This window comes from Etheostoma spectabile, chromosome 13 (assembly GCF_008692095.1).
Source record: "Etheostoma spectabile isolate EspeVRDwgs_2016 chromosome 13, UIUC_Espe_1.0, whole genome shotgun sequence".
Classification (NCBI taxonomy): Eukaryota; Metazoa; Chordata; class Actinopteri; order Perciformes; family Percidae; genus Etheostoma; species Etheostoma spectabile.
The window spans coordinates 22,280,360-22,293,694 of NC_045745.1; the positions used below are offsets into that span (position 1 = coordinate 22,280,360).

Below are 13,335 nucleotides of genomic sequence, written 5' to 3' on the forward strand. Positions count from 1 at the left end.
AAAATAAAATGCAATTGCGTGGCTGTTTATAAAGTTTTCATAAGTCAAAGCGTTAGAACGTGCAAGTGCAATGCAATGGTGAGACTACTTTTGAGAGCTTGATGGTATAGTCGTGCTGTTGGTTCAGTAATTTCCTTTGTGGTAAGAGACCAAATAGGAAGACAGTAGGACATAGTTGAAAACACAATTGCATGTAAATAGGTTTCGGAAACAGAAGAAGAAAGATATGATCTAATCTTATTATAAACATAAAGTTTCTGATTCAACTTTTTTGTTAAGTTAGACACATGTTCCCGTTATGTACAGTGCGATTCAAGTAGCACACCAAGATATTTGTAAGTCTTTGTGATGATAAGTTTTTGGTTAGCAAAAGTAATAGAATCAGTAAAAAAATTTGTTTCTAGATGAGTAAAAATACATACATTCAGTTTACTGTACATTGATGGATCAGAGGAACATCAGATGATAATTTGGAATTTATGATATCAGGATTTAAATCAGAGAGAAAATTCACAGTATTGTGGGCATACAGTAGACATTTTGAATGATTACACACTTGAGGGAAGTCATTCAAAACAAAAGAAAAAGTAAGGGTCCAAGAATGCTGCCTTGTGGAACACCCATATCAGAGATTTTGGGTTGGGATGTTGCATAATTTATTTTAACGGCTTGCAACCTGTTTGTTAGGTAGGACAAAAGCATTTCCATTACAGATGATGACAAATTAAACAATTGAAGTTTATTAAGCAAGATCTGATGGTTCACTGTGTCAAAAGCTTTACAAAAGTCAATAAAAATAACTCGAGTTATGTGACCTTTGTTAAGAGAGCCACGTATTTGTTCAGTGAAGAGTAGTAATGCCGACATGGTTGATCTCTGACCGTGTTGACAGTCACTAAGCCAGTTGTTTGTTTCAAGGTAAGAACTTAGCTGGTTATGCAGGGCTTTTTAAAGCAACTTAGACATTACTGGAAGTGTGGCAATAAGTATGTAGTTTGGAACAAGAGTATGATCACCAGATTTAAAAATAGGAGTGATTTGAGCCATTTTCCAATTAGTGGGAAAGATAGATAGCCTAATACATTGGTAGCTTAGGTGCTGAAGAAAAGGTATGAGGCTATCAACATGAGTCTTTATAAATGAAGTGTTTACACCATGGATATCACGGGCATGAGAATCTTTTAGTGAGTGCAGTATTTTAATCACCTCGTTCTGAGAGATCTCAGAGAATGAAAACTGATCAGGTGTTGAAGAGAGAACTAGTGAGAAAGAGCAGGGAGCGGGAAGGTCTGTTGCCAATAACAGATGATATAAAATAGTCATTGAAAGCACTTGCAATCTTTTCTGAATCTGAGATGAAAGTACCCTGCAGAGAAATTTGAATATCAACATTTTTTTTCCTTTTCTCAGTTTCACCTGTGATGACCTTAAGGGCTGCCACAAAGTTTTCGCATTAGTAGAAGATTGTGTAATCAGCTGTTGAAAATAGACTGCCTTAGCCTTGCATAGTTCAGCTGTACATTTATTTCTAATTTAAATGAAATTATTTTTACTTTCTGGTGTTTGACTCAGCCTATGCATTTTTAAGGAGAGAGGCAATCTGTTTGAGGAGTAGAAATATTTCAGAATTTATCCATGGTACTTTACTCTGCCTAGGTTGAACCTTGCTGGCAGTGATGAGATTCTGTATTTTTTTTAAATTTAGTGTGAAATTGCAAAATGTGATCTGGATTTTCCAGTGACAGTTCGTCATTCCAGTCAATAGCACTAAATTCAGTATTGAATTTAGGTAATTTTGAAATTGGTATTTTAGGTGCAGAGTAGTAGGCGTAAGTTTTGGAAGATTTTAAGATTGTCCTAACTGCATAGACGAGCGAATGATCTGAAATAGCCGCTTCTAAGACACCTGACATTGCATATTTTGAGGGCTGATTTGTGAAGATAAGATCCATGATTGAGCTGCATGTTTTGCCTACTCTTGTTGGATCCTTGATTAATTGATAAAGTCCAAGTTTCATAACAGTGGCTTTCAAAGATTTTGATGAACCATCATTCCAGTCAAGGTTAATATCTACCAAAATTACAAGCTCCTTTGTTGTAACAGACTGAATTATGTCAGAAAGCTGAGATAGATAAGCATTTACACTGGCACTGGAGGCTTGTAGGTGACAATAATGGTAATTGCGTGTTGAGATGTAAAATGTACTATCCGTTTTAATGTTCCAGTTTCAGTTTCAAATTTAGATATTGGGTGCGCATATTTCTGACTCATATGAAAGGCCACTCCGCCGCAGGTCTTACCAGTGCAGTCTTTACGATAAAGTTCATAATTTTTTTGTTACTTGTTATACAATCTGTGTTTAGCTGGACAGTGATTCATCTGGACATTGAAAAATGTAATGCCATGTTCTTCAAAGGGGATTAATGTTGATGTTCACACTTAACTCTAGTGTTTTTGCATTTGGTCCAGTTGATTTAAGGTTGGTGAGAATTCTGCCAGTCAATCTGAATAAATGAAAAGAGTACCTGACTCCATGGCAAATGTTTCCCCCATATATTAAACTTTAATGACATTTATAAAATGCAGCTGCAGTGTCAACTAGTGCTTATGTCAAGTGCGGATGATGAAGGGTAGCTCTCCAAATCTGTCGAATAAAAGTGATCACTCCATGTGACACAGTTTAGTAGTAAATTCAAAATGAACTAGAAGTAAAATAAAATTAAGTTTATATGTGTAGCCATGAGAATAATATGCAGCAAAGGGTCGCAGGTCAGAGTCGAACCTTGTCCCACTGTGTCGAGGAGTAAATCTCTAAATATGGGCACCCGCTCTACCAACTGAGCTATCTAGGCGTCCACAATTGGGAATCTTAATCCTATAGTAACTCTTATTTAGGGCTTTGTGTTTTTAATTTGACCCTGTAATACCTCCTTCACCGTTCCATAGGGGGATGACTCTGATGAAGATGACCCTTTGGCTATCAGTAAAAGGTGGACCTTCGAGTGGAGCAGCCGACGATGGTCTCGCCTGCAAGACTTCCTGTTGGACAGCACCAATGAAAGCAGCCCAACAGGTCAGGGGGAGGGTCTGCTGCACAGCACAGTGAGCAGTGAGAGTGTGCTGACAGACCTAAGCGAGCAAGAGATCACAGAAATCTCCTCGCTGCACAGTGAGGACTCCGCCTCCGCCATGCCTGATTCTATATCTATGGCATCACTCTCTGCTTCCTACCAACCACCCAGGGATCTTCCACACTACAACTCCCTGCCAATCAAGAGCAGCAGGCATGGGCAAGGAGGGCGGAGTAAAGCCAAAGAGTTTTTGCGTCGCATGGAAGTAATGCGCACGTGGGGGCCGTCCACAATGCGGAAAAGCTCAAATCGCAGGCCACCACTGGTCATCAGTGGGCCAGTGTTACAGGGCGAGGAGCCTCAAGCACTGCAGATACTCCAGTGTACACCCATCAGCCAACTAGAACACACCCCTAAACACAGCCACCAAACTGATGGTGACTCTTCCTCTGTCTCCCTTACCAATGATTGTAAACCACAGTCCACGGTGAGTGTGAGCCCCACCAGCGAGACAATGGCCTCCAGTGTGAAGGAGCCTGTGCGTACAAAACGCCGCACTGCCAGCAAGAGAAGCAGCATGTATTTAGAGGATATGGACCTACCATCCCAAGGTAAGAGGACTGAAGGACAAAGCCAGTTTGGCAGAAACCAGTTTCACTCATATGAAAACCTCCTTGTTCACATCCCCAAGGACCATAAACCAGGCACCTTTCCAAAAGCTCTATCCATAGAGAGCCTGGCGCCTTCCCCTGGTGACAGAAACAATGGCCCCCAGACACGAGCCCAAACTTCTCCACTCACCAATGGCCTGTGTGAGTCCTGGTCTGGTAAACCTTTGTCCAAGCCCCCGTGTCCTGGAGCTCCACGGGGCAGCAGGGTAAGTGTTTACGATAACGTCCCGGGCTCCCACCTTTACGCCAGCACGGGAGACCTGCTGGATTTAGAGAAAGAGGACAATTTGTTCCCTCACCTAGATGACATCATTCAGCACGTCAGCGGTTTGCAGCAAATAGTGGACCACTGGAGCCGCAGTGTGCTGCCTGAGGATGAGACAGGGGAGGGAGAGGAGGAAGGGGAGGGCAGGACCACGTCCAGTGAAGGCGAAAGAGATGGGGTCTCCTTGAACGACACTGATTCTGCAGGAACCAGTCGGGAGAGGCGGGACTCTGGAGTTGGGGCCTCGCTGACAAGACCACGGTGAGAAGCTGTTAAGGCATTATATCTCTCCAAATTAACTAAAACTAAGTCCAACAAGGCCAGAAACAAGTGGCGAGATAGTCAGCCAACAGTTCAGCCTGATCATTTAGACCAATTTATTTGGAGGAAAAAACAAAAGTGAGGGCACCCAAAAAATGTCAGTAGTACAGATTCTTCATTGTACAGGACAACTGTGTAGGTCAAAGGTGAACCAGGAAGTTGTTCTATTCACTATAATGGATGTTAAAGACGAGCAGTTTGGGGTAATCATTTTACTGTTCGCCTTTTTTCTACCCAAAACCAATTTGGCTCACCTGGAGTTTTGTTTTCAAATAAAAAGTATGATTGTAGAATTTCTTTATAGCAATGTTTCCACATTCCTACATCTAAGAAATTATTGTTTTTGAGTACAATGGTATTATTATAGATAGGTAAAATGGCCAAAAACAATGATAATAAGATCCAATTTGTAATTATGCTTTATTAAATTGACTTCCACATTGACTGTGTATCACATTTTTAACTGGTATTTTCTCACCATCCTAGTCTACGTTGGCCCAGTTTCAGAACATCTGATCATCTGAACCAGCCGGCATCTTCACTGCAGATCGGTAGCCAATCAGCGGGCCAGCTCAGCCTGCTGCAGAAGTTCTCTTTGCTCCGCCTCACCGCCATCATGGAGAAGTACTCAATGTCAAATAAACATGGATGGACATGGTGGGTATCTGATCTGTATGTGTGTGACAGTTTTTGCAATGGCCTCTGTTATTATTACTGCTTCCTTTAACTTCTGTATATCAGAACTGAAACAGCAGGGCCATATGCACCAACACTTTTACCCAAAGCCCTGACCTCTACTATCTACTAGACTGATACTGGCTGTTAAAATAGGCTTTTGCATGATTAAACACCACAAGCCAACAGTTGCCATGACCTGCAAACACAAGCACATCCTTGTGTTGTTAACGAACACTCCTGTTTGTTTTTTATTACCCCTGAGAGGGAAATTGAGTTGACCAGCATATGCATGAAGAGTACGATAATGAAAGCAGAGGCCACTCTTTCTCCCACACACGTCCCTAATGGTTTTCTGTCTATTGCTCCAAGGTCTGTGCCCAAGTTTATGAAGCGCATGAAGGTTCCAGACTACAAAGAGAAGAGTGTGTTTGGTGTTCCCCTCATCATCCATGTCCAGCGCTGTGGTTTTCCGCTCCCTCTGTGTTTACAGCAGGCCCTCAGTCACCTCAGAACACACTGTCTGGACCAGGTTAGAAAAGGAAAACAGCATATACAGTCTCCATTTCTTCTGACCATAGTGCTAATCAGTGGTGCATTGTCACTCAAATACCCTTCATTTTCTCACATGTTTTGAATTATGGTAATTCTACTTCACAACATTTTAGAGTAAATTGAATTGAATTGCACATTTTACTCTACCACATTTATCTGCAGCACACTTTACATTCAATAAAACATAAGTTTTTTAAATGCATTAAACCAGTAGGTTTTAACATTTTTGGCTTGTGACCCCACACAAAAAAATCTGGTGCTTTCAAATATGAGGCAGCCAACATAAAGCAAATAACTGCCTCGTTTCTTTTCCACCATTCACAGTTTTTGCCTCTTTTTCTTCGCCCACCTCTCTTGCTTTACCTGTGCTTATTCATGCACCTATGTGTCATGTCTACGTACCAAGTTTTGTGTGTTTGTAAACCAAAACTGTGAAGCGTCTTTGAGTGTTTAGAAAAGCACTATAAAAAATAAATGTATTATTATTATTCATATTATTACTATCATCTTCTTCATTGGCTATCTCTGACTCTTCTTTCCTTCCTGTCTCAGGTGGGACTGTTTCGCAAATCTGGCGTGAAGTCTCGTATTCAGGCTCTGAGGCAGCAGTGTGAGCTGTCCCCCGACTCTGTGAGCTACGAGGATCAGTCAGCTTATGACGTGGCTGACATGGTCAAACAGTTCTTCAGAGACTTGCCAGAACCTCTGCTAACAAGCAAGCTGGGGGAAACCTTCCTGCATATTTACCAGTGTAAGTTGCCTCGGAGCTATGAATGCTGTAGGAGAATCTGTAGTCATCTGCTTCAGAGGATGTTACTGTAAATGGTTTTTAGTGGTTTAGCTGGCCATAGTGAAAATGTAGTCAGCAAACTGTGTCATATGTTTCAAATGATCAGAAATCTTATTATAATGAAATGTATCATTGGAAAATTCTGGACATCATTTGTCAAATATTAAAGACAGTGTTTGATATAAAAAGTACATTTTTAGTTCCTCACTGTATGTATGATTTATGTGTATGAAATGTGCACTAAAAGACTACATCAAAGATTGGATATTGGGAACTGTGACTTATTCTTTCATCTGTCATTTCTCCTCACATCCTTTTTTCATTTTTCATTAGATGTCCCAAAGGAGCAGAGGTTGCAGGCCGTCAGAGCAGCCATTTTGCTGATGCCAGATGAAAACAGGGAGGTCCTCCAGACGTTGCTCAGCTTCCTGCGTGATGTCACTTCCTTGGTGGAGGAGAACCAGATGACGCCAATGAACCTGGCTGTTTGTCTGGGACCTTCACTTTTCCACCTCAGCATACTGAAGAACGAGACGCTGTCACCAAGGTGCATTCACAAACTGATGAACACGCCAATGCTTACTTAGAAAAAATTGGCATGACCCGCTACACCAACCTGCAAGGACTGGGTTAATGAGGCATGGTATGGATTCATTTGGGAAAAATGGCTTTGGCCGTGCAAAATAATTTAAAACATGGGGTCTAAGAAAAGCTTATATCCTGTTAATGTGATTTTAGATTATGTTTAGATTCAATTTTACGCCACATTATTTATGTTACAGCTTGCATAAAGGCTTTACATATGTAAAATAAGTCCATGTAACAGAAATTGCTTTTACCTCAATAAGTTAATTCTTCTGTTCCTTTTTGTAAATGCTCAGATAATTTATGTTCTGCATATTCTGGATAATTTCTATTTCTCAAGATCAATCCAGAAGAAGTACACCACAGGCCGTCCTGATCAGAAAGACCTGAGTGAAAACCTGGCAGCCACCCAGGGCCTGGCACACATGATCACTGAGTGCCAGCACCTCTTTCAGGTCAAGATTTATTATAATTTTTTATATTAGTATGCCACACGTAGCTGCAGAAAGCATCAGGACACAAGCAGAGATTACACATCAACTGTAGCTTGCGTTGATATAAGAAACCAAGCAAGCATCAGGACATGTTTATGGAGACACAGGATACCAGTCAGCCTTGCAAAGCAGTAGCAAACTGTAATACAAATATGAAATATACTATATCACTCTCTAATGAGGAAGGTGTTAATACAGCACAGACTAATAAGATGGTATAATAGTTAAAATACTATTTAATTTTTCATACATACCGAGGTAGTGCTGAGCAGGCTATATTTGACAAAGGGCAAGACATCAAACATGTTAGCAACAGATCAACAGGGACAATATAAAATCACCTGGGGATTAAAAATTATCACTCTGATTTCTTAAGAGCCAGGCCTTGAAACTTTGTGTGAAATTTTGGGAGGAGGTGCAGTTTCTTATTTCATTTGGAAGTGTGTTCCATATATTGGAAGCTCTAACTGAAAAGCATGATTGACTAAAAGAGCTGGACCTGTGTGTTCAAGATCTTGAACATTAGGCACATGTTATTGTATTTGTTTAGATTTTCCCAACGAAGGATGGCATATTTGTCAAGGATTTTACAGTGTTTTCTGTCTAACACTTTAAGGGCCTGTTTATATACAAAGAGAACAGGCTTAAGAGTTGGCATCATCATTATTTTGCGTCCAGCATGACATGCAATATAGTGGATGAGGGATGATCATTGAATTTAGATACACTTTTGCTGCTGCGCTTGTTAGGCAGCTTCTTATATGCCTAAAATTTGCTAAATTGTATTTAGTTATTCGTAGTACTTTTTTTAACTTTTTTTTTGAAAGACAAGGTGGAGTCAAGGATGATACCGAGATATTTAACTTGAGAGACAACTTGAATATTCTCACCTTTAAGACTTTATGATCACATTCAGATGCTGAGTGTGTCCTTGTAAAAAACATGTAGACAGTTTTCTTTACATTTAGACACAGGTGAGAATGTTCAAGCCATGTAGTAACATTTACCATTGCTGTGTTTAGTTTAGAAGCTGCTTCTTTTTAGTTTTTGCATATTATTGCATGCATATTATAGTATCATCTGTATATATATGAACTTCACATCCTCTACAAATTGATGGCAAGTCATTTACATATAAGCTAAACAGGAGAGGTCCTAAGATGGAACCCTGGGGCTCACCCATCTCATAAAAGGTGATGTTTCACTAACCACCCTTACACATTGAACCCTATCTACCTATTTTTTAACACATGAAAGTGTTGCAGTTTAAAGGTTTTTAAAGGATAGTGGTATTTATAGGGCTGGGACATTTGCTATTAAACTGTTCCAGTTCCAACACTTGAACTGGTATGATATTCTGAATATTCTGTCATCTAAGTGTATATGCTACTGCTCCAATGGCATGAACAGCCCAATCAAATTGCAGTATATTGTCTAGGTCTATTTTCTGCTTTAGATATGGTAGTACTTAGGCCTGAGCTGATGTTGGGCAATGTGATGTGATGCACATCCTCTGGCTTTTTCCCAGATCCCAGAGGAGATGGTGACCCAGTCACGTAACTCCTACATGGAGGCTGAGTTGATGGTGCCCCCGTTGGAAGAACTGTGCAAGGCTCACCAGGAGGAAGGGGATGAGGATGAGGAAGAGGAGGATGAGGCAGTATCCTATCATACACACCTAGAAAGGCTGGTTCAGAACCTGCTGGAAGAGGCCAAAGATAAGAGCAAAGGCTGGGTGTCTCGCACAACTACTGACAATACAGAACTGTCATCTAAAAAGGTATGTGGTTATTGAATTTCTGGAACATCACGAAATTTTGAGAGGGGCATGAAAGAAAGAAAGAAAGAAAGGGAATATTAGCATATTCATAAATATATTTGACATGATTACACTAATGTATAATGTGTTAATCAAACACTCATGATGTATTTGTGTGTAAGGTGGGAGATGGTAACCCTCTGAGGCGGTGGCGAGTGTGTGTTGAGGTGTCAGCAACTCCCACTGAGGTGCTGCAGCGTCTGCTGAGAGAGCGCCCTCTGTGGCAGACTGAAGTACAGCAGGAGAAGGTTCTGGAGACGCTGGATAAACAGACAGACTTGTACCAGTACTCCTGCGGCAACATGGCACCTCAACCCAGCTGTGATTATGTGGTACTAAGGTCAGGATTAATTAATTTAAAATATTGGCAAGCCTTTGTCTGATTTAGAATTTAGTTATCTATATTCCAACTGATGGACAGAGCACAACATGTATTTGTATGTATAACAATACAACCTGCTCAAATATTCCCTAAAATTCGTAGACATTTCTAAAATATCATAATGTTTCTAATGGCTGGATCAATTGGTCGATTAGTCCAACGAAAGAAAGGAATTGGCAACTATTAACACCAAACGTGATTGTTCCAGGTTCTCGTATATGAGAATTTGCTGGGTTTTTTGGCTTGCATTATAGTAAATTGAATAGTTTTTGGTTTTGGACTGTTTGTCAGACAAGACAAGACATCATTAACATGTAGTGGTCATTTTACATTTTTTTTAAATTATGTTTTGTAGAGCAACAGTTTATCGATTAATCAAGAAAGTAATCTGCAGATTAGTCAACAATGAACACAATAATTACCTGTAATTCGCTAAACAATATCTCACATTCCCACATTAAATACCTGACTGAACTCACCACTTTTCTCTTCTTTGTCTCTCCACCCTCTCAGGTCGTGGCGTACAAACCTGTGTAAAGGCTCCTGTGCGCTGGTGTGTGTGTCCATCGAACATGATGAGAGCCCACGCATGGGAGCAGTGAGGGGGGTGGTGCTGGAGTCCCAGTACCTCCTCGAACCTTGTGGGACTGGAAAGACCAGGCTCACCCATATCTCCAGAGTGGATCTCAGGTTTGGGCAGAATTCAAGAGCTTTCATATTAAAGCTTTAAATAAATATTGTAATCATTAATATGCATTATTTGATATTATTGTCACAGGGGAAGATCTCCAGAATGGTACAACAAAGCATTTGGTCATCTGTGTGTTAATGAAGCCCAGAGGATCCGCTCCTCTTTTCACCCGCCAGATCAAACAACTACTGAGGCCAAAAACTAAACCCCAGTTTTATCTTGGGTCACACTGCCAGAGCAGCTGGGCCTGAGAACCAATGATCCAGGAGAGGAATCATCCAGGCAGTGGACTTTAGTGTTTTTTTCATGCTGCTGAGCCACACTGAACTTTACTGTACCACACTGTACTGAGTATTTACTGAGTCATTTACACATAGAAAAGGATTTTTTTGTATTACAGCAATTACATTAGTTCTGCAGAACAACATACCTATTTATCTCATACATTATGATTTTCAGGGCCTATTTTTGCGCCACGGAACAAATGTTTGCAATTTCAAATATTAAAATAGCTTCTTTAATTTATTTTAATAGCCATTGATGTTTTATATAATTGGCTAGTAACCACGTGCATTATCGGGGGGATGAGGTTGTGCAGACAGTATTGGTATTTATTGCTCTGGGTAATTTTTCCAAATCCTCATCTATTTATCCAATATCTTGCAAAAGAAATTACCTCATAAAACAGCCAGCACTATAAGGTTTGATCCTGAGATGGTTGCAGTCTCTATCACCTTAATCTGATATACTGTAGTTATTACTAATTTCATAGTATGTTAAATATTTACAGCTTACGCCTGTAACAGTCACAATTCTTTAATAATGTGTCCATCTATAAACTAAGCTGTGAAATTATCACTTACATGGGCACATTTATAAAATGCACTTGATTAAGATCAAGCCTTCCACAGATAAAGATGCATAAATCCCAGGCCCCCCAAAAAATCTGGAATGACCGGGACCAGTACAATATGGCTACATGTCGCATTACATTGTGAAAATGCACTAGTTCAGGAAAAGCAAGCACATGAGGGATCTGGATTACAGAAATGGGAAACATTCATCTGGTCCATAAATGTGCTGTTATGGATACATTGTGTTGGAAATCACTGTTGATTTAGTTCTGTCACTATTTTCAGTGTTAGTCTTATCTAAATATTATTTTAACGTTATTATTGTCATTATATCAATGTTTATTGTATCACTTTTTGCTGTCATGTTATACAATGTCTAAGACATGTGACCATTTCACTGCTTCTGGGAAGCATGTTTGAAGTTCTGTGCGGGGGTGTGTACATGGATGGATGTGCCTGTGTATCTGCTTTCTAGGTATACGTACAGCCTTTATTGTAAATAAATATGACGCTATCTGTGTCAGCAGATCAAACATCATAGCTTTTCAGGGTCTTCCTATCATATTGATATGCTGAAATGTGAACCTTGTACACGCCATCCTACTAATGCAACAGCAGACTAATGCTTGCTCTGCCATGGCACTGCCTGGGCTTTTTTTGTTTCGGCTGTAGGCGTTGCTATGGTGTTGCTATGATACGATATCTCTACAGTGCCACCAAATCCTGCGTGAATGCTGTCAGCTAGTGTCGCATGTGTGTGTGTGTGTGTGTAAATAAGTGTGTATGAGAGAAACAAAATGACAAAAATTGAGTGAGTGACATTGACGTGAGCCCTCGGCTGTGTAGGGAGGGGCTCCAAACCTATCTAAGTAGCTGAGAACAGGGTGATTTATGCTTGGTCATTTCTGACAAAGTGACAACCATTGTTTCCAAACGAGAGAATAAAAAATTCAACGCAACATTGTATTCTTTGGAAATGTTCTTTAGTCTTATATATTACATGTTTTAAAAGGCATAATAGCCTGTATAGCACACATATTATTTTACTGTTTATGTGGTCTTGTGTCCATTGAGTGGTGCTGTTGCCACACTGGATTCTGAAGGTCATGAATGAATCTGGAAAGTATGCCATGGAAATGTTTTTAGATAACTTTAGTGTCAGGGGGTTCTCCCTGTGGGGAGTTTCCCTGCTCTCCCCGTGTCCTTTCAATGGATTGATGCAGGAAACTAAACCTCCACAGCTCGGATCAATACTCAATCTCATTTACCTACTTAGCCGTGTTATATGGGGACCCTCGCAGAGGGCGATGAAGGTGTTTTAATACAGATGCTGCTCTCCCTGTAAGGCAGGATGTCTGCCATTTTTAAAGCAGATATGAATGAAACATTACTTTAACTTCTACCTCATTTAACATGTCAGTGATTTTATCTCAAATGTAGAGCACAATGTTGCAGCTCCTGAATGTCAATGATCATCTGCACTGTGGGTGTACTTTAGTACATGGAGTCTGACAGATGAGAAACATCCTATTGCAAATTACGCTATGAAAGAAAAGGATTACTGAAGGTGAATTGAGCACTGATTTTGGCCAAGTGAATAAGTGTCCTTATTCCAGAGGGGTACATTTTCTAAGCAAATGCTGAAATTATAAAGACATGGACTGTTGCCATTACATAAAACAATGCTAGCTCTTAATGTATTTAGATAAAATGCAGAGGGATTTATGAGCTCAGGAATATAATATATGGTGATGATTCTGAGCTTCAGTACTGTGAGAAAACACATTCATAGTGTTGCATGAAAAAAAAATAATGTTGAAGGATTTTGTAATTTAGTCTTATTTCGATTTGGGGGATTATTAAGCTCTAACATTTAGAACTACAATTCCCATTATTTGTGGGGTTTTGGGGGATTTAAACGGAAAGCATAATGTTGCCATGGAATCAGTTAGTTAGCTGTGGGCAACAACTTGAGCCCCGTTTTATATCCTGCGCCAGCAATAGCCTGGAGGCATTGTGTTATCGGGGTAGTCCATCGGTGCGTCCGTGCATTCACATGTCTGTCTCATTGTTGTGAATGTGATTTCTCAGGAATGCTGTGAGGAATGTTATTTAAATCTGGCACAAATGTACTTGGACTCAAGGAAGAAATTATTAGGTT

The 13,335-nt window shown here is 40.1% G+C and overlaps 1 protein-coding gene across 3 annotated transcripts in view; it reads left to right on the forward strand.

The window, feature by feature from the left end:
* The window catches only part of stard13a (StAR related lipid transfer domain containing 13a), a 28,921-nt gene extending 16,792 nt beyond the window's left edge, over window positions 1-12,129 (forward strand). For all 3 annotated transcript variants that reach the window (XM_032533537.1, XM_032533536.1, XM_032533538.1), the window contains exons 5-14: window positions 2,948-4,269; window positions 4,816-4,986; window positions 5,377-5,536; window positions 6,112-6,310; window positions 6,683-6,896; window positions 7,275-7,389; window positions 8,957-9,208; window positions 9,370-9,587; window positions 10,143-10,319; window positions 10,408-12,129. In XM_032533537.1, coding sequence (XP_032389428.1) covers window positions 2,948-4,269; window positions 4,816-4,986; window positions 5,377-5,536; window positions 6,112-6,310; window positions 6,683-6,896; window positions 7,275-7,389; window positions 8,957-9,208; window positions 9,370-9,587; window positions 10,143-10,319; window positions 10,408-10,525 — 2,946 coding nt within the window. In that variant the 3' untranslated portion in view covers window positions 10,526-12,129. The remainder of the gene's footprint in view (window positions 1-2,947; window positions 4,270-4,815; window positions 4,987-5,376; window positions 5,537-6,111; window positions 6,311-6,682; window positions 6,897-7,274; window positions 7,390-8,956; window positions 9,209-9,369; window positions 9,588-10,142; window positions 10,320-10,407) is intronic.
* Window positions 12,130-13,335: the final 1,206 nt, after the last annotated feature.